The sequence below is a fragment of the Leucopleurus acutus genome (assembly GCF_964270905.1).
Source record: "Leucopleurus acutus genome assembly, chromosome: 9".
In the NCBI taxonomy this organism is placed as follows: domain Eukaryota; kingdom Metazoa; phylum Chordata; class Mammalia; order Artiodactyla; family Delphinidae; genus Leucopleurus; species Leucopleurus acutus.
Genome location: NC_139144.1, coordinates 5,520,344 through 5,546,982, shown reverse-complemented (window position 1 = coordinate 5,546,982; position 26,639 = coordinate 5,520,344). Strand labels below are relative to the sequence as shown.

Here is a 26,639-nt window from a genome sequence, read left to right as displayed (position 1 = left end):
GCTGCGCCTCGCTCAGGACACTCAGCCGGGAAGGGCCTTGTCCTCTGCAACACCCCGTGGGCCCCTCCAGGCCGCCAAAGGAGGAACCACGCCAGGCCTTACCAGTGTGGCTTCTTTTGTGCACCGTGAGCACATTGGGACCGATGCAAATTATCCCACAGACATCACACTTTAGTTTGCCGTTAGGAAGCCGGATGCCCCCAGCTCCCGACAAAGCTCTGCTGCCTTGGACACCGTGGGGGCCATTCATTTCCTCTCCGGAGGCATCGAGCATCCGTAAGTCCTCCGCACACTCTTCCCCATTCACTTCACAGGCACGCCCATTCTCTTCATCACTCTGAGTCTCTACTTTAACATTACCAGCTGAAAGAGACAATACAACACAGGGGGCCGTTCAGTGTCATCGCAAAAACAGAACAGAACAGCACAGCAGCAGAGACAACCTGGAGGGAGCGACACCTTCTAAACACAGGTTCCTGGCAGCTGACACCAGGGGACAGTGGCCCGGGCTCTGGACCCACTGGCCCACAGGGGACTGGGATATATGGCAACAAGCATCACGGGTTTGGGACCCTCGTCTGCCCTCTCTGTAGGTCCGAAGGGCAGACGGAGGAAATGCATGGAATTTATAAATTCTCGCTTTAGACTGGGTGTGTGTGGGGGGACCGGTATGCAGGGTAAGGTCACTGGGTCCACTGTGACAGCCTGGGCCCCTCTGGAGGGACCTGAGGCCAAGTCCAACACCCTGGGAGCCAGAAGACCCCTCACGCCAGAAGGTGAGTATTGATCACGTAGCCCCCCGCCCCCCCGCCCGGTGTGGGACCTTGTTTGGCAAAACCCCCTAAGAAGCCCTTATCTAGCCTGAAAAAGTTCCCTTAAGCATAAGGAAGAGCATAAACTACCTTTCCTTCATTCATGTATGAACAAACATGGAGACAAAACTCAGCAAACACGCGCTCAGATTTCTGACCAAAGATTCCTGAAAGAGTTCTGTTTGTTTGTTTCTTTGGCACGTGATCACTCTAAATCCTTCTTATTCCATGATGAAAATAAAACCTGCGTCCTAAAGGAGTGCCACGATTTCTCAGGTTTCTTCCAGTTGCTGAAGGGTTGACCAGCATGATGGTGAACGTAACAGATCTGCACTAGCTTTTCAGAAAGTAAGACTCGTGTGTGCATGGGGGTGAAGGGCTCCTGGTAATAGTACAATAACCACTGTCTACTCTGCATTTAAAGTCATTACTTCTGTCATTCATGGATTTTTCTCGGTAAAGAAAATAGTCATTTGGTTTGCATTCTTCTGAAACACCAACTGATGATGGATGGCTGAATCCAATATTGTAACGACCGGGAGAAACTGCAGTTACACTGAAAGGCCTCACGTTCATCACAGTCTCTAGAGATGAATAAGAGGAAGTAGGTAAATTCTGCCCAGTAAAGTAATCAATGAGATCGACAGTAACCACGGCTACAAAATCTTTGATCAACACTGTAAATCAGTGGTTCTCCAAGTGTGGTCCCTGGACCAGCAGTACTGGCATCTCCTGAGAACTTGTTGGAAGAGCAGACTCTTGGGTCCACCCTAACCCGCTGAACTAGAAAGTCTGGGGGGTGGGCCCTGCCCTGGGCGTTCTTCACATGAGCCTCCAAGGGATTCCCACGTACGCTCGAGTCTGAGAACAACTGTGCTAGTAACGCTCCAAGTTTGTTTGACTCAACACATTTCTCGTGATTTGGAAGCCCAGAGCCCAGACTCTGAAATCAAAAGTCCTGGTTTGGAATCTCGGCTCCACTCTTTATAAGCTCTGAGATCTTGGGCAATCTTCATCTGTAAAAACGGGAACCACCCACACTAGCCCAGCAGGGGCTTTGAGAGGATTTAGTGGGTAAAGGGATGTAAAGTGAACTTAGGCCAGTGACTGGCCTGGCAAATGAAAGCACGTTCCCATAGAGCCGTCCCCTTGAGGGGGCTCCCCAGGAATGTTCACGGCACGGACCGCGTGCCAGGCACTTTAACTGCCCTGTAATGGGTAACCCTCACAACGGCCCTATAAGTGAGGTGCTGTTATCCTATTTTACAGTTGAAGACGCCCAGGCACAGAGAAGTCGAGCAACTTGCCTGAGGTCACACAGCTGGGAGATACTGCAGGCAGCCTGGCCCCAGGGCCCACGCTCCTAACCGCCACACGGCCCAGGTTGCCCATCAGATCTTTGGAGAGAAGACTTGCAGACAAATAAGCAAATGGAACGAATGAGCTGGGACACGGGCCACACCCCCACTGTGGACTTGGAGACCCCAGAAGTGAGGGGATATCTCTTCCCATCACATCCTGGCATCACAGAAGACTGTCCCGAGGACTCAGTAAGTGGGGGTGTCCAGGTGAGCCCCCCTACTAGATCCCGAAGAGCAGGGACTTGGGAGCATCCTGCATCTCAGCGGCCTCCTGCTGACCTCTCCCAGCCTCCGGAGACAGGGAACCAAGCCCTCCGACATGGCGAGCTCAGGAGACGAGACAGGTAAGGAGGGTAGCCGTGCCAGCGTGTGCAGGAGCTTCACCCCTGAGCCCTCTGGAATCACGTTCTCAAAGCTAACTCACTAGGGCCTCCTTGCCCACTGGGTTCTGCTCCGGAATGCTCAAAGCCCTCTGCACTCCTTCACCGGGGTTATTTTTAATCATCTGTCTCATGGCTTTTGAAAATGAGATGGGGTCAGTTCAGAGCACAGCGGGGCAAATGACTGTAGGTGTGGCAGGTTCTCCAGTGCCTGGAGGTGGGACCTAGGGTGCAGGCCAAGGACCCTGTGGACGGAGGAGGGGAACCAGGCAGATGAAGAAGCATCTTCCTGCACTCAGCTCCAGGTCGTAAGTTTAGAAGCAACCAGCTCAATGGGACCGACTCTTGCTTTCTCCAAAACACACCTCAGTATAGGACTTATTAACACTTGTCCCAAACTCCCACCTGTTCTGCATTAAGAAGACAGGTGTTTGTGTGACCGTCTGGTGGCCCTGTGGCTTGTGTCGATGACAAAGTGTGGGCCCTTCCTGGTGAGCAACAGGGGAGCTTCGGGTGACCTGAGGTTTCTGCCATCAGGACACACGTCCCAGTCCCGCGGGCAGCCTGCTGGCAGAGCAGGTAAAGCGCGTCAGGAGTGAACGGGATGAGGACAGCGGGAGTGAAAATTGAGGGACAGATGTCACCTTAAATATCGCAGACGCCCTCAAGCCAGAAGCCTTGACGCCAGTCACTCATCCGACAGCAGTTCGTGAAGGCGGGCCAGCTGCCATGTGGCAGCTTCTCTGAGGACCCTGTTCACAGAGCCGAAAACCAGAGGCTGAAGAGAGCTTATTTTAAATTACCCTCCGATCACTGTGGGTCTCCTCGTACGACTTTAGGTAGATGTGTTTGGTGCCAGAAGAGACCAAACTCGAAGAAGAAAATCCAGTATCCTGTGATGTTCTGGTTTTCGGAAAAAAGGTAGGCAGACCCCCAGACTGGGGGTCCCTGCATCACAGTGGCAAGGTCAAGGCAGCGTAAATAATGGGAACCGGACAGAGCGCTCCAGGTAAGCAAATGGGAGATGCGCGGAGTCCCGGAGGCCAGATGCCGGGGATGCAGAGCCGGACGCGTGCTAGAGCTCTGGGGGTGAATTTGAGGCCAGACTGTGACAGGAAAGATCTGTGGCAAGTAAGAGGGGAGAAAGGGGGCCTGAGGGGGCTGGGAGTGGGGGTGAGAACCAGAGGGCAACACGTCAGCGAGGGCTCAGCAGGTTCAAGCACGTGTGCATTTTCTCTCGGGGTTGGGGGAAGGTTCCCATCTCTTCGTGGACAAATGCAGGCTGGGTGCTGGTTGCACGGAAGAGGGGCAGAGATGCCCCCCACCCCTGCGTCTATGAAAACAGGGCCTCTCGTCTGATCGGGAGGCGAATGCAGGCGACATGCGTCTTATTTTCGTAGATGATGGAAATCAGGCCACGGAACTGTCTTAAAACATGGCAAACACAGACCTGATCTCAAAGGTCAAAGTCTAACAGACATCCATCACTCAAGGTAGAATACACATTTTAGAAACACAAGCTGGGACAGGGGTGTCGCTTCACCACCTCGGGAAATGGGAAAATGGCTTCAGGGCTTTTAGGTCATGAGGAGCTTGATTTGTGACGAGCCCTGAGCAAAGGACAGCAGAGGCTGCGGTCTTGGGGGCCTCTGTTATTGACATCTAGAGTCCCCTGAGCCAGCCAGGCCGGACGCCTCCTTTAAATGGGGGAGTGCAGCCCGGAGAGGGTCAGAAGGAAGGAAGTCGGGGGACACTGAAGCCCATTCCTAGGGGACATCGCGGGGCCTGGACATGCTCAGCTCAGAGACACAAGCCTCCGGCTGAGATCAGAGATGCCGCCACCCACCCTGAGCTCCTGAACGAGGGGAAGCAGAAAGAGCGGCAAAGTGGGGATCGGAGGTCCCTCCACGGGGGGCACCCGCCCTGGGAGGCCTCGGAGCAGCCCGAGGGCAGAGGGCAATAGCCGGGGCTCTCGCTGCCAGGCTCCCAGGCAAGGCGCCAGAGGGGCGGGCGCTGGTGCGGGAAGGCCCTCGGGGGTCTGAGTGCTGGTGGGCCCGCGATTCTGAACTCCACCCGCCGAGAGTCAGCGGCACCAGCCTTTGCTCCAACCAGTGAAGGAGGAGACTGGAAACAGGTGCTGGGAGTGTATTCAAGCTGTCCATCTCCTGCAGGTTCACATGCAAGCAGCCCGGAGCCCACCCAAAGGGACAAGCAGGGTTCCTGCATCGTCTCTTGAGAACGCCACAGGACCAGCCCCGTCGTTTTCTTTCTTCAGACCCGCCCGTCATCAATTCCAGGAAATGGTCCATCCTCCCTAGCCTGCATTTAGTGGACTGGGGTCCACCCCGCGGAGGCTGTCTCTAGGTCCCTCCCCTCCTCGGAATTCCTAAACCACTTCTTTGGCTCCGTTTCCTTGGACCCCAAACTGCTCAGCCGCAGTATTGCTTCTGTGAAATGTTAGACTCTCCTTGAATACAGGGATTATACTTACAAATACCTTCTCACTCCATCCTCCCACCACTTAGGAAAATGTCAAACTCAGTAAGGTGCTGAATGGAAGGGATTAAAGCTAGAACATGAAATGGAGACTTCTGTGTTTCTTGACCCCAGAACACTCTGGCTCAGGCCTGGCCTTGCAGCCTTTCCACTGACGCCCAGGAGCTAATGGACGGGACCCCAATGTCATTATTTAATAACTGTGGCTGCATGAAGAGTGGATGCCTTCAAATCCTGAGGCAAAAGCCACTTTCCTTCCCCGATGCAATTGAAAATTCGGGAAAATGAAAGCTTCGTTGTTATATATTTCAGAGTCCTTCTATGTGTTTAGTAACAGGGCAGATCCGGTTGACCCTGGACCGCTGAACCTTAGCACTTAGACAAGTTTAGCGATGAGAGAATCCAGGGAACTCGGGGTCATTGGGGCCTTAGTCTCCCGCCAAGCATCGTACGGCCTCATGAATGATCAAATCATTTTAATGCACAGGAATAATGCACACTGGCAGCCCCGCCTCACAAAGGGATTCTGTTTCCCTTTTGTCTTCTTCTTCCTTTCGAATGTGTCTTTATATTTCCTGGTGAGGTAAATGGTACTCTGACAGCATTTTTCCATTGAAAAGATATCCCCAAGCTGTCCCTGTGAGTTTAAGCCAGGGAAGCTCAAAATGCTGAATATTTTAAATGAAGAAACAGGAGACAGAAGTATTCCTGCAACTGACGACTAGTAAAAATCAAATGGAATAAAAATATTTAAGAGATATCTTGAATGAGGGTAATTAAAAGAACATTTTAGATGCAGAGAAAACGTGTAGAAGTTTTTGCACTGACTCTAAAGGATTTATGAAAACTTTCAAGCATTTTTAAGGTCACTGAAACCATTTATTATAACTTATATCATTTAAAATGCAGGTGTTTTTTTTTTATCAGGGAGAGACAAAAGAGGAAGATTATGGAAAAAAGAATGAGTTACAAGCATATTTACATTTTCCTCAGGTAACAAGGGACACAAACTGAGGTACAGGGGGTCGAACAGTTTATGTTTTTAATTTTCAAGAAGGAAAAAAAGAGATGAGTGAGGAGGACAATTTTCCACTATGACCACTAGGTGGTGATGTTGGCCCAGAACAGTTGGGTTGCTGTTTGGGTGGAGACTTCATCAAGGTCAACAGCCATTTAGTTACAACTTGGGTACGTGGGAGGGGGTGGGGAAGGAGGAGAGAAAGAGATACTAATACTTTGTGAACCCAACTGTATAAATATATAGACAGGAAGTGTATCGAAACATGTATCATCTATCTTACAGTATCTCCAAGTATTGTAGAGGTAGCAATTTTTTACATACTGAAGTCTTCACCAAAGGATCTGCTCCAATATTACAGTATGCTCGAGCCTAAACTTTCCTCAGATTTAATGAAAACACATCTGAGAATGCATTATCTTACTCTTAAGTGCTTTTGACTTTTTAATATTTCAACCATGTGATTGCTCATCTCGAAATTAGTTATCTGTCCTAGTATAACCTTTTACGTAATCATAGCAGCACACATATACATATATACGCACATATACACGTTTATATATATGCATATCGATCTCACAGAAATAAATTTCAAGCTGTTAAAGTTAATTCAATGGAACATTAGTAAGAGAAAGATCTCTATAACATTTTTTAACATCTTTATAGGAGTATAATTGCTTTACAGTGTTGTGTTAGTTTCTGAGGTATAACAAAGTGAATCAGCTGTACATATACATACGTCCCCATATCTCTTCCCTCTTGCGTCTCCCTCCCACCCTCCCTATCCCACCCCCTAGGTGGTCACAGAGCACCGAGCTGATCTTCCTGTGCTATGTGGCTGCTTCCCACTAGCTATCAATTTTACGTTTGGTGGTGTCTATATGTCCATGCCACTCTCTCACTTCGTCCCAGCTTACCCTCCCCCCTCCCCGCGTCCTCAAGTCCGTTCTCTATACTGGAAAAGCAGTCGATGTAGGTTATGAGAAAAGAGATATCCTTAGGTTGATACTGCTAACCCTTTAGGTACCAAAGAGTTTTTCATAGCCGGGATGTCAGAAAGCTATCTTTAACAGCTACTGACACCTTTTAGACTACAGCCTGTGTTAATAAGTGTTACAGTATTAACAAGCATGGCCTGCCTTCTGATGTTGCTTTAATATTAGATAATTTATTAATACAGGCTCTGAAGACTTAAGTCCTAAGGGGGCAACCAACTTGCACCACTTCGAATATTCAGCTCTCTGGACATTTTTAAAAAGCACTTGCCTGTCCTGAACATACTCCCTCAGGGGTGTTGCCCAAACACACTTGTCTCTCAATTCATAAAAAAGAAAAATGAAATTAACATCTGTGTTTGGTCTGACAGCTCAGATCAGGAGCGTCCGCACGCAAAAGCATTCAGTGTGCTGCTCAGGAAGCGAGGACCACGGACTAACGGCTTCAAAGCCCCGCGATTTTTCTCCTCTCGGTTCTGAAATTAATACTTCAGAGCAACAGAAGGACAGTATGTATCCTTCTCCGTCCTACAAAACTGTAAAAAGTATCTTGAAAGTATGTTGGGTTATTTAACGGTGACAGAAAGTCTGGCCTTTATCGTCATACTCAACAAAGAGGAGATACTCGTAACGTTCGTAACAAGGCTGTTTAACAGCGTTAGTAGGGTAACAATTCTGTCGATACTATTGTTACTTCTACCCTTACTATTACTGCATGGCCACCACAAAAGGCACGCTCCATAGTATATCCAACAGTCTAAAACCAGGCATACATACCTCAGTGTGTAAGAGATGTTCTCGATGACAGATGTTTAATAAACAGTGTGACTGATATTTAATTTATCTTAAGGAAGGTGATGAAAAAAGATGCATTCACAACATTTACACTATGGGAACTGAGTATGAAATGAATACACGTTATCATTTTCTAGAAGCAAAGTGTATACTTACGAGAGAAAGAATTGGGAATTATTGCATGAAAATCCCTAAAGCCGTCAACCCCATAAGCAACTGCAATAGAGAAGGCAAAAAGAAAGCTGGGCTGTAACACCATCTGAGAGACAGAGTAAGAGTTTAAAAGAAAGCATTGTTTTTTAAAAGGAAAGTAATATTACTCAAAACCATTATTTAGTTACTAATCTGGTACTGTTAGCCCTCAGACAGAGGGCTGAAACCATAACACAGTGCTTACACAGAAAGACGACCCCACTTCCCAGAGGTCTGATCTCATGGCACTATATCACACAGGCACTGCAGAGCAATGTCTGGTGTGTTGAACACTTGAGGGGCTGCAACCTAGAACATTCTAGAACTTTCTCTGCTGAGAAACCCTTCAGGGGAGTTGGTATAAACAGGTCCAAGATCTCAGCATCACAGCCAAGTGTCTCCTGGGAAAGCGCTTATCTTCACAAAAGCAGTGTGACTCTTAATGGGCTGACTGCATTGCAAATGTTCTTCCTTCAGCTTTTTCTTAGAAAGTGTTCCCAGAAAATTAGAAAATGTTCATGCAACACACTGAGTGGGGAAAAATTCGTGTTTTCTACCTCAAAACGAGCTACCGATTTCTGTGGGTATTCCTTATCAGCTGCTCTCATGAATACTATCACCACCTCAAATCGCCAAGTTTGTTCGGTTTTGTAGGTCATAGCTTTTCAGTGTGTGCCTGTATCTTGAAACTTAATAGATACAGCACATCTCTCTCTCTCTCTCTCTCTCTCTCTCTCACACACACACACACACGGTTTTCTCTGCTGGAGTGACCCCCAGTAACTGTCTGAGTTATGCATACCGAGTAGCTGCTAAATTAAACGTGTTGCTGAACTACTGAATTAGCAGAGTTTCCTGCAAGAAACAGACCTACTGAAGTTTGCTTAGACCAGTATTTTCCAAACTTACCTGACCACAGACCCTCCCTTTTTTTTCCTCATGAAAAATTTAGTAAAATACTGGGATAATGGGGAAACAGTTTGGTAGACACTTCCAAAGCCACCCCTTGAAGTCGCTACCTTAATGATTTCCTAGCAAACCCTTAGTCTTCCTCTATTCCTTTTGTTCCTTGAGCATCCGAATCTAACAGTCACCACCTGTGTCCCACCCAGCAGCGCTGTCATCAGGTGGTCCACCTGGGTGCACCTGTGCTCCACGGTCTGCAGACAGTCAAACACGGGATGCTGATTTCACAGTGACCTTTGCAATTCTATCGTCTTCACTGAGTTCTAACCCTTTGTATTGACTTTTGCTACCTCGGTCGCTCTGTGTCATGGGGGTGCTACCATCTCAGGTAAGGGAGAAAAGGCCAAGATGTTTTGAAAGGTAAGCATTACCTTTAAATCAGGAACATCACATAACATAAAGTTCTCTGATTAAATGATGTCACTGCCCCAATTCCCTGAGATATGGCTGAGGTTGCTGACAGGGGGCTTGAGGGTGACTTGATTTGAAAGTGAACTTCCTGGTACCCCTTCAGTACAGGCCATGCGTGATGATGAACATCATTCATCTAAAAGCTGCCTCGCCAGGAGAAGATGTACACTTGCACAGATCCTGGGTGATCAGAGCGTAAGCCTTAAGGTATGGAATTCTGTCAGAATGCTTTACCTTTGAATATAAATAATAGTACAGCACATCGTCGGACACCGAATGTTAATCATTTTTCAAGAGCGTCAGTTCTTTGCTGATAATTCAAATGAATTTGTATAGTATAAATACAATGAATTTGTATTTAGTATAATTAGTATAATTCAAATGAATTTGAAAGCTGTTGTCCTAAAGATTTGATTCCCTTCAAATTACAAAAAGTTTAAAAAACAAAACAGCTGTAGCTATAAAGTTGTTGTGCTTTTCCCGAGGAAAGCTGAACTGATAAGAATTCACCCTTGCTCGGGTACCACACACGTTCCTGCAGTTACCTACTTCTGAGTTCAGGAAAAGGAGAGCTCTCACTCCCTGTGGGGAAATGATGCACTGCAGGGAACCGTGAAAACTCACCCTATCCTGCCCCGTCCCGTCTCGTCCCATCTCATCCCATTTTACTCTGGTCGGTCCAGTGCCTCGGGGAAGGCATTCACCAGGAGCTCTGTAAACACCAGGGACTTACAAGCTCTTTCCACAAGCTGCCTTTAGTCCTCACGAGGCCCTCCAAGGCAGGAACTATCATTAGGTCACAGGGAGGAGGCTGGGTCTTCCAGGAAGCTCTGGAGTAAATCCTCTTGGTGGTTAGCAGGGAAACAGGTGAATCTGAGACCATATGTAATTGACACATAGAGTCAGTACTCCAGACACACACTCTCCCTGCTGGAAGGGCCTCTGGGAGCTGTGCTCTCTCCTTTACAATGTTGGAGAGGCACTGGACCGCGAGAACGTTACCGCACCTGCACGCACACTCACCCCGCGTGAGAGCTACAGTGCATTTACCTACAGAATATCCTGCACGATTAGCAGACACACACCACTGTGTAAGCAACAGGTAACCAACAAGGACCTACTGTAGAGCACAGGGAACTCTGCTTATACTCTGTAATGACCCGTGTGGGGAAAGAATCTGAAAAAGAATAGATGTGTATGTATCTGTAGAGCTGATTCACTTTGCTGCACACCTGAAACTATCACAACATTGTAAACTACCTCTACTCCAATGTGAAAATAAAAAAATAGATGAGCAACAAGGATATATTGTGTAGCACAGGGAATTATAGCCATTATTTTGTCATAACTTTTTTTTTTTTTTTTTTTTGGCAGTACGTGGGCCTCTCACTGTTGTGGCCTCTCCCGTTGCGGAGCACAGGCTCCGGACGCGCAGGCTCAGCGGCCATGGCTCACGGGCCCAGCCGCTCCGCGGCATGTGGGATCTTCCCGGACCGGGGCACGAACCCATGTCCCCTGCATCGGCAGGTGGACTCTCAACCACTGCGCCACTAGGGAAGCCCTGTCATAACTTTTAACGGAGTATAATCTGTAAAAAATACCAAATCTCTATGCGGTACACCTGAAACAAATACAATATTGTAAATCAACTGTACTTCACTTAAAAATTATAAAATAAAGAATAAATCTTTACTAAAAAAAAAAGGAATTGCCCACACAACAAAATGATGACCAGTGAGTGGTCTGGAAAGTGTGCCCCCCTCCCCCTGCTGCTCTCTGCACGGCCACCCAGCCCCCTTGCCCACGGGCAGTGAGAATGCATGGTGGGCATGGTGGTCAGGGTCTCTTGCTCTCTTTGGACTGCTGACCCGAGTACCCTGCACTCTGATGGTGTCCACGTGCCTGATGAGTGTGAAAATCAGCCACTCCACCTTTCTCCCCAGGCACCTGGGAGGCTGTGTTACAGGTGCAGACCTGATGTGTCTCTGATCACAATCCTGGCTGGTCCCAGAAGCTTCACCATGGGGGCAGAAGTGATGCCTCCTTGACTCTCAGCCTTGTCTTCATTTCCCTAGTAAATTTCACCCCACATTTCAGGCTCTTGTTTCATAAAAAGGTGCAGACACAGATTTAATGAACCTTGTTAAGTTTCCTAAATTTCATGAAATATATTCTTGTAACCAAGAGCAAATTGAGCTCATTTGCTAGGAATTTTTATTCCCCAAATTGTCACGAACATTTTTGTATAAAACGCTGGGAGTGCCTCAGGTTCTGAACCCTATTCAGATTGCCAATTGATGACCATTCTGGGACAAAGGTGAAAGCCTCCAAAACCACACTCTTCAGTTTGTCTTTAGTTGTGCAAACTATAAAGGATATAATTATATACTTCTCACACTGCTGGAGCCTCCAGGAGAGATGAAAACATACTTGGGATTTTCAAACTGGGAGAGAGGAAGTCTGCCCACTTCCAAGTCAAAAAAAGACTCTGAGGATTTCAGTGTGAACACATTCAGATTCGTAGGTAGGAGAATTTAGAAATGTGCAGTCATGTGACTTTTTTACATATTCTTTAAATCATATTAACCTGTCGGTCACAGCCGGATCATCAGTCTCTTATTAACTTGTGTAAGCATGGTTTGCAGTGACCTTTGCGATATCTGCAGATCTAGCATTTCAGGGAAGGGCATCCTCACCCTGTCACTGCCCTAGCGACAGGGTCCCCGAGTGGGCCAGTGGGCAAAGGAGAGGACCAGGGACCCCCCCAGAGCCAAAACCCCAAGGCCATGCTCCTGCTAGAGAGCTGGTTACATCCTGCATAGGTACCGGATCCAGATTCTCTTGCGATCCTGCCACACCCAGACGTTCCTGGGGTGCCTATTTGTCCTCGGACCATCCTCTATGTTAGGGGGCTCTGTGTCTTGCTGGGGAAGAGAATGCTGACATTTCCTGACCACTCACGCCAAGAAGGGGGTGTCCTTCCAGACTGACAGGAGAGGAAGCTAGTCCGAGCCCGCACACCGCGCCCACGAGCACTGGCTGAGGCCTCACCCGTCAGCGGAGCCGCTCCCGAGCGGCTCCTGTTGCTACACCCTGCTTCTCGCTCCAGATCCTTCCTGTAGCCTGGGCCCCGGCGTCTGTTCAGCCCTGTGTCCTGCATGGACACAGGAAGCAGCGATGTGCCAGCGCCCCGATTGCAGGGTTCTCCTGGGCTCCGTCCCTAATCCAGACTCAAGGTCTTTCTTCAGACCCAGCTCTCCGCCCCGTCCCATGTGCCAGTGGCCCTCTCATCTGGCCGCGTGGCCTCACTCCCACCCCTGGCCTTCCACGGCCAATTTCTCTCTGAGTTCTGTCTCTCTGACTCTTTTCCAGTCACATCGCAGCCAGCACACGCGTGAAGCCGCTGCCTTGCCCCGCAGGACGGCCCCCACCCCACTCCCGCCCCACATCCTTCCAGGGTTTCCTGCCCACTGCCCGGCACAGGGAAGGGGATGACCTTCACCCCGGGGACCCCGCTTTCAGACTCCGCTTCCAATCCACCCTGCCCATCGCCCTGAGATCTTCACCCACAGGCTGCCTTTATCAGGGCACCTATGTCCAGAGTTTCCACTGGTCTGCACTGTTGTGATGAAACAAAACCCCCAAGTCCTGGGCCAAATCCTCTAGGACTGGTCAGCAATGACCATGACCCTCCCAGCTGGTAATGCTATTCAGACAACCAAAGGGATGAACCTGCAGGAAAAATGCAAGAAAAACCAAACCACCGGCTGCACTCATTTGTCAACACCTTGCAGCCGGTATGGAGACGTCCTCCTCGTCCAAGCAGATCTGTGTCCTGTGCAGATGTCAGGGCCACCGGCCTCAAGTCTCGTCCCCCAGACCTGCTCAGCTAGCAATGCCTCTCCGCCCCCCGAGGGGCCCCTCTGCTCTCCCACCCTTTCGACAACCGGTCAGAACCCACCCTTTCTCTCGGTATGACAGCCTGCACCATCTCTACTCCAGAGCCCTTGGGATTCGCGCCCAGTTCTGGAAGCTGGTGTGTCTGGAGCCCAATTCCGTGATCAGATAAAAGGCTACGGGGACTTTGCTCCCTTCTCTCATTTCCTCTCCTCCTGCACAAGACCTAGAACATGAGGGGCTCATCACAGGGTCACTGAATCAACAAACTCCTTATTTTTGGAGACAACCATCCGACCTGGACGTTCTCAGAATTTCATTCCAAGAGGAACTGCAAAGTCTGAGGCAGAAGGCACTGTACTTCTTAGGTCTGAATGTGGCTCCAAGGAAGTGGGTGCACTTAGGTCGAGTGAGCCTCAGGGAAAGTGCTGGACTTGACTTCAGTTTAGAGAACCGAGCATGTGGGCCCAGCCTTTCTGTCCTCTGGCTACTCCTCCCTGTGTCACATCACGCCCCAGATGTCCCCGAACCTGGAGCTGTGTCAGCTTCTGGGAAGAAGGGGTGCTGTCGGAGAGCGGGGTGCAGGGGCTGCAGGGCTGGACACTTGGCTTTGTCCCCCCAGGTGATGCGGACCCGGTCAGGCACCAGCTGCCCTGAGCCCCAGCTTCCTCACCCACAGAACGGGAATCATCGTGTCTATTCTGTCGGGTCCACGTGCAGATGCACTGTAACGCTTATAAGGCCCTGCTCTTCAGCCGGCCCTCTTCTCAGTGGAGAGCCCTGGGCAGATAACCAGGACCTATGATAACACCTATCTTCTCGTCAACAAAGACTTCAGGCTGAAAGGATTGGCTACAGCCGACTAGCACTGACCAAGTTTTTAATACACGGGGAGAACAACAGGGCTGGTGCTTTGCAAGACCATGACGGTGCCTAGGAAAGACAGACACCCTCAGGGACCATGTCCTTGGCACCTGGAAACCCAAGTCTTGGCAGGCTTCCCTCCCACCCCAAACACCCTGGCAGGTCCTCACCTCCACTTGGGAGTGGGGCTGGGGTGACCTTATAAGGCCTTCACTCACACTTACAGGGTTTCCAGCTGACGACCAGGTCGTGGGACAGTTTTGGTTGTTTCAAGTGGAAAGCGACAAAATGGTCAAAGTCCACTTGGCGTCCCTTCCCACGACCACTGTTGGGTCTGCCGTCCAGAGCAGACAACACACGGAACTAACCAACAGCCTGATGAGCTGACGGGGACAAACCAACTTCTGATTCTCTCCATGGAGGAGACCAGCTGGGGACCAGCCCTATTTCTGTTTATATTTCATTAGTACAATTTTAAGTGTTCACAGTGAACTAAATAGCTTGGAAAAGCTCTGATTGCTAAACCTATAATTTAGAAAGGGAAACGTGGATAAGCAAAGACTCTTCTTCTGAAGAGCACAACTGAGCAAACAGGTTCAAAAATGATGATTCTGTTTATGGGACTGTCTTGGAAGTCATTGCTTTGGTGTCCTTTGGAATCACCCCCTACTCACCCTCTTAGGTAGAGTTTACTGCAATTTATGGTGAAACATTCAACAGGTTAAAGAATAGATTTAGGAATATTCTCAGAATGTTGTGTCCTTCTTTCTTTTTCTTTTTCTTTTTTAAAGAAAAAATACCTTTTTATTGGTAAAAATAGTATTTGCCTATTCAAAGATAGCAAGTATACAGAAATACCAAGATGAAATTTCTAAAATTCGCCTCCAATGCCTATAATCTAAAGAAAACCATGAAAAGGAGAACATGGAAACATAATAAAAACAGAGTGAGAGAGCTTAGCTCAAGCTTTAAAATGAGAGAAGGAAAGGGACATTTTCAGGCAATAAACAAGGGCTGAAGGAAATTCAGATGGCTGGAGAAGCAATGAGAAGCCATAAAATTCTCACCACGGACCTGGGGAGGTTGAAATAGTGTGAGGGCCTGGATGTAGGTGAAACCTTGAATTTTATTTTGTTTTTCTTTTCCATTCAAAATCTTGTTTCGGTGAGGGGAATTTATACTGGATCAGACAGGCAGAAATGGTAAGGGAGGGAGAGTTTGCTCAGACCGCTCGCAGGCATGTGGACGGTGCCAATGGGCGGGGCCCGCGCAGGTGCATGGGGCCTCCTTTCAGTGTCAAGGCCCCGTGAGGAGGGGAGGAGACCAGGCGATGGGTGACTGGACCCCTGGCCACACGGACAGGAGGGATGGGGATGGACAGCTCTCGGCCGTTGGGGCGTGTGCTGGGTGTACCCGCAGGTGCTCTAGCTGATGTGACTGTAAACACTGTGCGTGTTTCAGTTGTGGTTTTCCCGGGGCACATTCTTACTGAAGCAACGGGCTGAATGTCACTGCCAGCGCGAAATGAAGCGGTGAAAGCTGAAGGCGGTGTTTCGACGGTTAGATGTGCCTGGCCCCTGAAGCACCGTTACTGTGTGCACCTCTGCCACACTGAGGAGGTACAGGACGGGCTGCTCTGTCGGCAGAGGGGTGAAGGGAGGGCCCCCTCCGGCTCTGCAGACACTCCAGGCCATTCCCTCCCATCCTCGCAGTTGGCACGGTGTCAAGCCCCACAGATCCCAGGAGCCCAGGCCTTGCTTCGGGGAGGCCGCAGATAAAGTAATCTCCCCCGGGACACACGGAGGGCGGGTCCCCTGCTGTCCCTCCCTTCCCGAAGCTCAGGGGGGTCCCTGCCAGAATTCCAAGCAAGAGGTGACTCAGCAGGGGGAGGTGGGTCTGGAAGGACAGCTCTGCCCACCGCCGCGCTGTCCTGAGCCCGGGGGAGCAGCAACGCGCCCTGTCTTCAAGGGCGCTGATCTGTCAGGAGAGGCTGCTTAGGATGCCTGTGCCCTACGGCCCAGGGCGGAGACAAGCCCTCACCCTGCCTTTCCCACCTCTTCCTGTTCTCCGCCCAAAAGCATGCTGTCGGGCAGCAGCTGGGGGTGAGGTGAGGCCAGGCGAGGGGCCAGGATGGAAGAGGGAAGGGCAGAAAGTAGGAGGCACCTCGGGTCCGCGAGCACCTGGGCATCTGCAGGGGGACAGGGCCGAGGCTGGGCAAGTGGCCGGGACTGACACGCGGTGGGGTGGGCGCCCCTGGCCTGTGCACCGGGCTCACACGTGTGTGCGCGTGTGTGCGCGTGCGTGTCTATGCACGTGTGTGTGCGCGTCAGTGGCAAAGACCGCTCTTCCTGCCCATGTATTTACAAAGGCAGCTCAGAGAAACAGCCTCGAAGGTAGACAGCCAGGCTGTCATGCTGACTCTCACACTCGAAGGACAGTGTCCCCAGGGCACAGACGGGCCCCGCTCCGTCCCACTTCCACCAAGCCCCGTGGTCAGAGGCATCTCCACCGTACCCAGAAGTCATGGTGAGGTCCCTGCTCCCTCCGTTTCTTAGCTGGGAACCACCCTGGAGAGGTTCCCGGGTGAGGAACCCTCCACCTTCACAGTAAACTCACACGGGGGGGACATGGGCCAGAGATGCGGCCGCCACAAGCTCTTCAGTGTCTAGTGTGGACTTACTGCGAACCTGGATGAAAGAAGTCTGAATACTCTGCATTTTATAGTCCTTCTCTTACGGAACTGTGAAGCTTTCCCGCTCTTCCTCTCTCTTCTCTCACCCCTCTCACTCTCTACGTGCCTAACAAATGCGATGTCAGTATATCCACCCTCCCTGTAAAGCTCTGGGATATGATCCAGGGACGGCGCTGGAGATGGATTTGGGGAAGGAAGTCCTGCTGTGTTCCCTCCACCTTCGAGAAGCTCCGGGACCCAGAGCGTCACCCGGCCTCAGGCTGGGTCCCCTCAGATGTGACACCGGCACACAAGGCTGGCTCGGGGGTGCAGACCCTCGGAGGGCGAGGGCCCAGCAGTCACAGGGCACAGACACCCCACACCCTGTGAAGGGACTCACTCATTACTCAGCAGCCCCGCATCCCAGCACTTCAGCCAACATTTCACATCTCTCGGCAAGAACCTGAAACATCCCACTCTTCCCAGTAGGTTTCAGCCGTTTCTTAGGACTAGGGTCTCTCAAAAAGTCCTGTCCTTCCCTCGGGCAACATTTCTTTGAAATGAGGAAGGTTCCTCCTCCGTTTCCCCCACCCCCCGCCCCCCGGCCTCCGCCCCCACCAGCTCTGTGATTCAAAACCATTTACTGAGAAACGTGTGAAAAGGACCAGTTTAGGTCACGTGTTCTTCCCGTTCAACATCCAAGCTGTACCAAGCATGCACCATCTAGGGCAGGGCTGCCCGGCCTGAACCTGTCCCCCCGTCTGCATCCAGGGCAGGGCTGCCCGGCCTGAACCCGTCCCCCCGTCTGCATCCAGGGCAGGGCTGCCCGGCCTGAACCCGTCCCCCCCGTCTGCATCCAGGGCAGGGCTGCCCGGCCTGAACCCGTCCCCCCGTCTGCATCCAGGGCAGGGCTGCCCGGCCTGAACCCGTCCCCCCGTCTGCATCCAGGGCAGGGCTGCCCGGCCTGAACCCGTCCCCCCGTCTGCATCCAGGGCAGGGCTGCCCGGCCTGAACCCGTCCCCCCGTCTGCATCCAGGGCAGGGCTGCCCGGCCTGAACCCGTCCCCCCGTCTGCATCCAGGGCAGGGCTGCCCGGCCTGAACCCGTCCCCCCGTCTGCATCCAGGGCAGGGCTGCCCGGCCTGAACCCGTCCCCCCGTCTGCATCCAGGGCAGGGCTGCCCGGCCTGAACCCGTCCCCCCGTCTGCATCCAGGGCAGGGCTGCCCGGCCTGAACCCGTCCCCCCGTCTGCATCCAGGGCAGGGCTGCCCGGCCTGAACCCGTCCCCCCGTCTGCATCCAGGGTAGGGCTGCCCGGCCTGAACCCGTCCCCCCGTCTGCATCCAGGGCAGGGCTGCCCGGCCTGAACCCGTCCCCCCGTCTGCATCCAGGGCAGGGCTGCCCGGCCTGAACCCGTCCCCCCCGTCTGCATCCAGGGCAGGGCTGCCTGGCCTGAACCTGTCCCCTCCCGTCTGGGTGTGCTACCAGCTACTGTGCAAAACGCTTTCTGGGCACCCGTTTCTTTCCTTTTTGAAGCTGCCCCATGAGGAAACCACGACCCCACTTTACAAATGGAGAAATAGGCTCAGACAGGCCGCCTGCCCTGCCCAGGGCTGCCGGTGGGGACTGGGGCCCAGTTCTCCCCGCAACCCCCAGGGTTGTCTGCTCCCTGCAGCTCACCTGATCAGCCCATGCCTGTCTGCTCCCTGCAGCTCACCTGATGAGTCCACGCCCGTCTGACGGGAAAGCAGACTGAGCCCTGGTGCCTGAGATCAGGGAAACAATTCACCGTCTTCCTCTGGGCCCACTAGGGCTGCTCTGGCCTCTGAAGACCCCCGGGGCCGGCAATGAAGGAGTTTATGAGGAAGGCCCTGAGTGCGCCTGGGCACCTAGCATTCAGGGGCGGCTTACACTCAAGCCTTGCAGAGTGCGGTGCGAAGCCCCGAGGGAGGGCAGTAGGGTCTCGGACAGCAGGAAGGTGAAGTCTCAGACGGGCAGGGGGAGAGAGGCCCCCCACGTCAGGGGGCCCAGCACCAGGGAGTCCCCCTGCTTGGAACCAGCAGAGTGATACGGGGCCTGGTCTCCCAGAAGGATCACGTTTAGAGTGAGAAGCGGGAAAAAGGCATCCCCAGTGGACACACAGGGCAGCCACATGGGTGGCGGAGGTCCTCTAGACGACGGGGTGCAGGGGGGAAGGGCTGGGTTCTGGAGGCTCCTGGAAGCTGAGACGAGGCCCCCCAGGCCACAGGGAGCATCGAGGTCCCGGCTCAGGGGGCCGTGCTGGGGGGCCTGGGTTAGGCGTCGGGATGGAGGGGCTGCAGTGGGGGGGCTGGGCAGAGGGGACGTGGAGGAGACTAACGGCCCACACAGACAGAGAGACAGTCACACAGGGAAGCTGGGAGTCCGCGGGGGCCCGGGGCAAGCAGGCTTTGACTCGGGAAGGGGCTCCTGGGCGCCCCAGGCTCCCAGAGCAGAAATGGCAGCCGCAGGCCTCCGCAGCCTCGGCTAAGCGGGAAACTCCAGGCTTTAGAAGAGAAGCACGCCGGCGTCGCCAGCGCTTCTGCATTCTGTCTTCTCCCCTCTCCGTGCCTCCCTCCTCCCGCCTCATCCCGAAGCCTCCAGGAGACAGGCCCGGGAGCGCGATTGTGACACGGCAGCCCGTGTGTCATATTGTAACTGCGTTTCCACATCCTCCTGGCTGTGTTGTACAAGCCCTAGAAGAGGAACAAGGGCGAGTAATGAAATACAGGAATGCGGGGAAAGAGGAAGCCCGGGACAGCAGCCCAACCGAAATGCAGAGAATTATGGAGAAGTGACAGAAAGGGAAGCAGCGCAGGAATTGCATTTGGGGCGGCTGAGCAGAGTGTGTGTGCACACATCCATGCAAACGCATTCACACTGTCACACACAGATGGCCCTACATACACACCCCCATACACACACACTCACATGCCTACGGACAGGCACACACGTCCATGCACACACATTCACACTGTCACACACAGACGGCCCTACATACACACACACCCCCAAACACACACACACACATGCCTACAGAGAGGCACACACGTCCATGCACACACATTCACACTGTCACACACAGACGGCCCTACATACACACACACTCACACGCCTACAGACAGGCACACACATCCATGCACACACATTCACACTGTCACACACAGACGGCCCTACACACACACACTCACACGCCTACAGACAGGCACACACATCCATGTACACACATTCACACTGTCACACACAGACATACCTCCATACACACCCCCATACACACACAGATACACATAGACACACACACACATCCATGCACACACATTCACACTGTCACACACAGACGGCCCTACATACATACACACCCCCATACACACACACTCACATGCCTACAGACAGGCACACGCATACACACATTGCCACATACACACACAGGTACACACAGACACAGACACACACACACATCCATGCACACACAGTCACACACACACTCACATACCCAGATACACACATATACACACACTCTCACATACACACACAGATACAGAGACTCACACACACACATACCCAGAGACACACATATGCACACACTCTCAGACACATACAGATACACCCCCATACACACAGACACATACACACCTACACACACAGACACAGACACACACTCACATACACACCCCATACACACACACACATACACAGACATACCCCCATACACACCCCCATACGCACACAGACACACATATACTCAAACACACACATTCTCATGTACACAGAGACACACATACACACCCACATACCCAGAAACTCATATACACACAAACATACACACAGTCACACATACATACATACACACCCCCAGACAGACACTGACACTCACACGCCCTGTCTTGCATCTCAGTCAAACTTCTACAAGAGGATGATCTCCTAGTTCTTAGCCCGGGAGGGAGAGGGACACGTCTGCCCTGTGGTCCAGTGGGCTGGGGGATATGGTGCAAGGGTCACCTGCACGTCTGCACTAAACCATACTAGATCCAGAAATTCCCAATAATTCTCGGAGGCCAATCTGTTATTTTTCTCTTGTATTTAAAAAGCCAGAGTTAAAAACATGGTAACATTGCCTTGTGTCATCAAACACACAACTTGAGAGCCGAGACCGAAACAATGGACTAAAGGTACAGAAAGCATAAGTATATGCAGGTAGCTCCTCTTTGGGACGTCCAAATACCGTTTTTAAAAATGAGAACAGGCCACGAGAGTAAAGCATGGAATCAAGGGAAAAATGAGAAAGAAACTGTGCATTAACTCGTCTGCGGCGTTTTCTGTGCGTGGAGATAACCAGCAGCGGTTCTCTATGTTAGGCATTCCCACCGGAGGAGCCTGGAGGGCGCTCAGAAACACGCCTTATCTAGCATTTCCATGGCGTGTGCCTGAGGGGCGGGGGCCCACCAACCTGCCTTTGAGGTCTCTGAATTCAGATGGAAAGTTCCCTCCCGGGACCGCGGGTTTTTAAATGAATGCACTATCTTCCCCCTTCCTTATTTTCCAAGAACTACTATTGTTCTTATAGCAAACTACTGATTATCTCGAGACTACATTTCAGGAGCCCCTTCCCAGGAGTGGTCCTTTCCAGTTATTCTTCACAGGCTCACATGCTGAATCACACGAATATAAACCGAGAGAGGCCGTGTTCCGAGGAGACGGTGGCCAACCTTCAGCCTGTGGGTATCACCTCACCCCTGTGCACGCCACCTGGGGTGCAGCGGGGTCGGGAGGGGCTGTGGCCCCGGAGAGGGCTGCCCTGGGTCAAGGCCCTTGTCTCCATCTCCACCCAAGACCCCAGGACTCCACCTCCGGCCCTCCTGGGTGAACGTTCTAGATGACGGTGCATCACCCATCCTTCCTACCCCTCACGTGATGCTTTGATCCTGACGTGGTCCAAGCATCCACGTCAAACCGAGACTGCGCGTTTTCCTTCCTGGGCAAACTTCAGTTTACTCAACCAGCTCATGCTGAAGACCTGTGGCGCCAACTCTCTGCACCACCGAGGATGCCACACCCACCCCCGGGGCCACAGCCTGTCACGAAGGGCACTGTTTACCTGTCTTACTTTTTGCATTGTTCCTTCCGATTTTGGGACAAAGGGCGGCAATGCAAGAGGGTCGCCAGAGGCCCGTGACCCCTAACTGTCTGAGTCCTTTTTCTCCCTTGGGTTTTGGTAAGTTGGTTTCTCATCTCAGAAAGTGGAAGCTCACCCTCCGTGGGGCAGCCCTCGGCCAGTGGGGGAAGGGGGCCACGCATGCCCCTCCTGCACCCAGCCTGGCACTCAGAGCGCCCTGGAGAGATGGTGGTCACCTGCGCACTGGTTTTCCCTTCTGCTTTCCGCCCAGTGCCTTCCTCTGCTCCCCCTCCCACAGGCTCATCTTTTAAATGAAATTAACTGTCTGCTCACAGCACTCAACGTCCAGCTGCCCTGGAGGGAACCCGGGCTGGGAGAACCACTGAGCTCTTCCAAGTGGGGGGCTGTTGATCAAGAAGAAGCCCATCTGGGGGCTTCCCTGGTGGCGCAGTGGTTGAGAGTCCGCCTGCCAATGCAGGGGACACGGGTTCGAGCCCTGGTCTCGGAGGATCCCACATGCCGCGGAGGAACCGGGCCCGTGAGCCATAACTACTGAGCCTGCGCGTCCGGAGCTTGTGCTTCACAGCAAGAGAGGCCGCGATGGTGAGAGGCCCGCGCACCGCGATGAAGAGTGGCCCCCACTTGCCACAACTAGAGAAAGCCCTTGCACAGAAAAGAAGACCCAACACAGCAAAAATAAATAAATTAATTAATAAACTCCTACCCCCAACATAAAAAAAAAAAAAATGAAGAAGCTCATCTGCACAGAAGGCAGCCCTGGGTTTTGTTTTTTTTTGTTTTTATTGTTTTTTGTGTGTGTGTGATACGCGGGCCTCTCACTGCTGTGGCCTCTCCCGTTGCATAGCATAGGCTCCGGACGCACAGGCTCAGCGGCCATGGCTCACGGGCCCAGCCGCTCCATGGTATGTGGGATCTTCCCGGACCGGGGCACGAACCCATGTCCCCTGCATCGGCAGGTGGACTCTCAACCACTGTGCCACTAGGGAAGCCCCTAGCCCTGGGGTTTTAAGTCCTGAGTTACAGATAAACGCGGGTAGAACCCGCCAACCAGCGCCATCCGCTGCAGATGCTCCGGAGGGAATTCCGCCTTCCCTGGACCCTTGGTCATTCAGAGTTTTAATACACTTCCTGCACCCTGGCTCTGGGACGGCCTGGGTCCCTGGCGTGAACGGGCCTCCCTCCTTGTAACAGAGGTCCCAGGAGAAACAGGCAAAAGGCTCGTGGACACTTTTCAATAAATGCAGCAGATTTAGAGACTCACTGGCGGATCTCATAGAGCAGAGATGCAGCCCCTGGGTCCTTGGCAATGAAGCTTCCAAAGCCTCTGGGGCCAGAGAGACCCCATGTCCCCACCAGAGGACTGGCTTCGACGGTAAGTCACTGCATCTGGTGACATCAGAGAGTCCCCAGCGTTGTGGCTGGAGGGGGATGGGAGGGAGAGTGGCAAACTTCTTTTCTCCCTCATAAGCATCAGTGCAAAACCCTGCAGGCTTCACAGGGTTCACAGGCCAAGGGAAAAGGAAAGAGCAGCAGACTTATGCACGGTGGGTGGGTGGTGGCCGACATGAGGAGCCCCACCCACCCCGGGGTGGGGCGGTGGTGGTCAAGGGTCTGAAGGCTAAGACAGCACGTTCTGGCCAGAGCTGTGGCCGGCACGGCTGAGGGTACAGAAAAGCAGGTTCCTCTCTCTGTCAAGTGCCCTGGAAGTCTGGGAAAAGTGGAGCTGCAACTTCCGTGGGACGGCGGGGAAGAGGATGGCCCCTGGCATGTCCCATGGGGAAGTCGCCAACCAGTCCCGCAGCCCCTCCAGACCCCGGCTCTCCAGCTTGACTTCCATGATGAGATTCTGCCATCGAAGCAGGGAAGGGAGATTTGGGAAGCCATAACCTTGCTGAGAAGCAATTTTATTTTATTTTCAGAAAACCAAGTATTTAAAAAGTCTAACGGTATGTAAGATGGAAAGATACACACCACCTGTGGAATTCAGAGAAAGTTTTACCCCCTGCAAAGACAAAATATTCCTATTCAGCTTGCCAGTTATTCCCAGGTATGTCATGGTTGAGAGCCAAGTAAAATAACATTTCTAATAAAGAAATAAGCAGATCTATTTGCCCACTAGATAAAGCCTTTCATTTGCCCACTATGAGCCTTTCATTTTGATTTGGAGGCTGCCGGTTCAAGCGACAGAAAGAAGCACAACGAAAACTTAAATTGGAAGGATCTGAATAAAGATCAAAGAGACTGAAAAACTTAGAAATATAAACTTGAGGAACTCAAGAGCATCACCTACTGATCTCATGCCCATGCCATTTCCCTTACTCAGAAGCCACGCGGCCATCTACAACGACAACGATCTGCATCTACAGCAACAGGTCCGGAAGGAGAAAAAAAGTAAAACTGACCTCTGAGACAACCAATAAAAGAGAAGTAGGAAACCTTTCAGCCAAAATTCACTTGTTTACTCATGGGTGAGTCCCTCCACGCTCGGCGGGGGCATCTGTCTTCCACGTCGTGGGCAGCTGTGGAAACGATTAAGTGGTTCTTTTCTTAACACTCAGCAGATTAAAAGTTGCAAATTAGAAAGTCAAGGAAGAGACTGAAAATATTATCCAAACAGAGGAGAGAATTCAAGGCCAGGGTCATTTAGGCAACAGTGAGTGATAAGTTCCATACACACCACAATGACTATTTCCGAAGCCACGTTCAGGACCTAAGGGTCGGACACGTGCAGGTAAGTTTTCTGGCCACAAGAAGACTGCACAGTTGTCATCTGTATGTTACGTTGCAGGTGTGAGAAATGTCTGCTGAAGGAATGAATAAATGGATGAGCAAGTGAACGCCCTGATGATACAAACCTCCCTGCTGGCAGGGCTCACAGTTCGCCAAGCGTGTGCGTGCAATGCTCTCTCCGACGTGCTGGGTCTAAGTGTTTACAACAGTGAGAAGGACTTAAGAAGAAAAGGTGAGAGCATATTCAAGATATTCTTAAAAGGATCTCGGGGGGTCTAGCAGGTTCTAGCAAAGATTCCTTATCCAGAAGGGTTAAAACACAATGAACGTAAAATGGAGTAGGCTTGAGTAATTTAGAACACTTAGCTGTGAAGAAATGCTCCCTGCCCCGCAAATGCTACATGACCGAGATGTTGGATGAGGTGGCCTGTGGATGAGAACTGTGACTATGAGGTCAGACCCGGTACGAGACCTGGCACCAGGACCAGCATTACAGGGGCTCACGGACCAGCTGGCTGAACGTTTCTGCGCACAGTAGGGACAGCGAATTTGCCTCACGCCTCCTTTTCTGTGCAGAGATCTTGTAGATCTGATGGCAACTACGTGCCGAGTGCAGACATCTGAGGTCAAAGAGTTTGCTGTCAATTGCTTCCAGGGTCCTGCTGCCAGGAAAGCAGATATATGGAGGAAATACAGAACATTCTGAGATTAAAAACAGGAAATGGGTGAATTCAGTGCCCCTTCTGGGAAATGATGAAATGAAATGTGTTTCAACCTTAAGGTGTAATCATGCAAATCTTAGTTCATCAAGTTTATTAAGGCATACAATTTCTCTGCATGAGAAATGACTTTTTAAACTTAAAAAAAAACTAGTATAATGGTTAAATCCACTCTTTCCCAGATCATAAAACTACGAGGCACTAGATGCTTGGGTATTTTCTATTAATAGACAATAAAAAAGGAAAGGATCTAATGGACTATGGTGATATGGTGAGGATTTCAATGATCTCGAATCAGAACTTATAAAGGTTATAATCTGTTCGTTTTGCCCAGAGGTGTAGTCCACAAATTGAATTAAACAACTAGAGTCATCGTGTGAAGACACCAGACCTTTCTGCTAAAAAGCACAGCTAGGATGTTCAAAAGCAGCTCTTCAACAGTAAGTGAGTGAACCAGAAGCCCACTGTCCTCTGTTTGCTGGTGGTCAGCAGCCCAGGCCGGGCCCAGGGTGATCCCACTTCCAGCTGACCACTGGCACCTGGCATGTGGGAACCAAGCGACCCCGGCAGCTCGGCTGGCCCCAAGATTTCTTTTCACAGACTGACACACAGAGCGGTTGTACAAATCGCACTGAAGATCTACATTTATGAGTAACCAATGCAAATGAGAGGAAATGAAAGACCAGAAAATGACGGGAAATCGAACAGCATAAATAGTTTTACACTTCAGAGACACACTTGCAATGGCTCAGACCGAGGTGGTTATCTGTACGTGATGTAGGGCTGCTGGCCGAGTCTACTGGGGGACACGCTCTCAGAATTATCTTCCCATCTACCTGTCTCCAAGTCCTGGAGGGGTCTCTCTCCAGCTGCAGAATCACCTGCATGCTGTCTCAAGGTCATGGGAAGCACCACGGCCTGGGCTACAATGGGTTCAGAGACTTGACCTGTCTCACCTGCTCAATTCACTCTATTCTCTAGGCCCTGAGAGTTGAAATGGCCTCTGCACCAGGAAAACCCACGGAGGTGGCAACAGAGGGGAGGAGGGGAGGTCTGTACTGCCTTCTTGAGAAATGGAGCATGGCCGTGACCCCTGGGACCCCTGAAGGGGCTTCCGTGTCCCAGGATTTCCCACCACGGCCTCTGGAGCTGAGGGCAGCTGCACTGGGTGCTCAGGAAGGGG

The 26,639-nt window shown here is 51.7% G+C and overlaps 1 protein-coding gene across 1 annotated transcript in view; it reads right to left on the bottom strand.

Annotated features, from left to right (window-relative positions):
• Positions 1-26,639, bottom strand: part of IKZF1 (IKAROS family zinc finger 1) — a gene marked incomplete at its 3' end in the record, with an annotated part of 88,601 nt that overhangs the window by 20,527 nt on the left and 41,435 nt on the right. Inside the window, exons 4-5 of the mRNA XM_082845852.1 lie at positions 8,014-8,073; positions 103-363 (exon numbers count right to left, since the gene is read on the bottom strand). Coding sequence (XP_082701978.1) covers positions 103-363; positions 8,014-8,073 — 321 coding nt within the window. The remainder of the gene's footprint in view (positions 1-102; positions 364-8,013; positions 8,074-26,639) is intronic.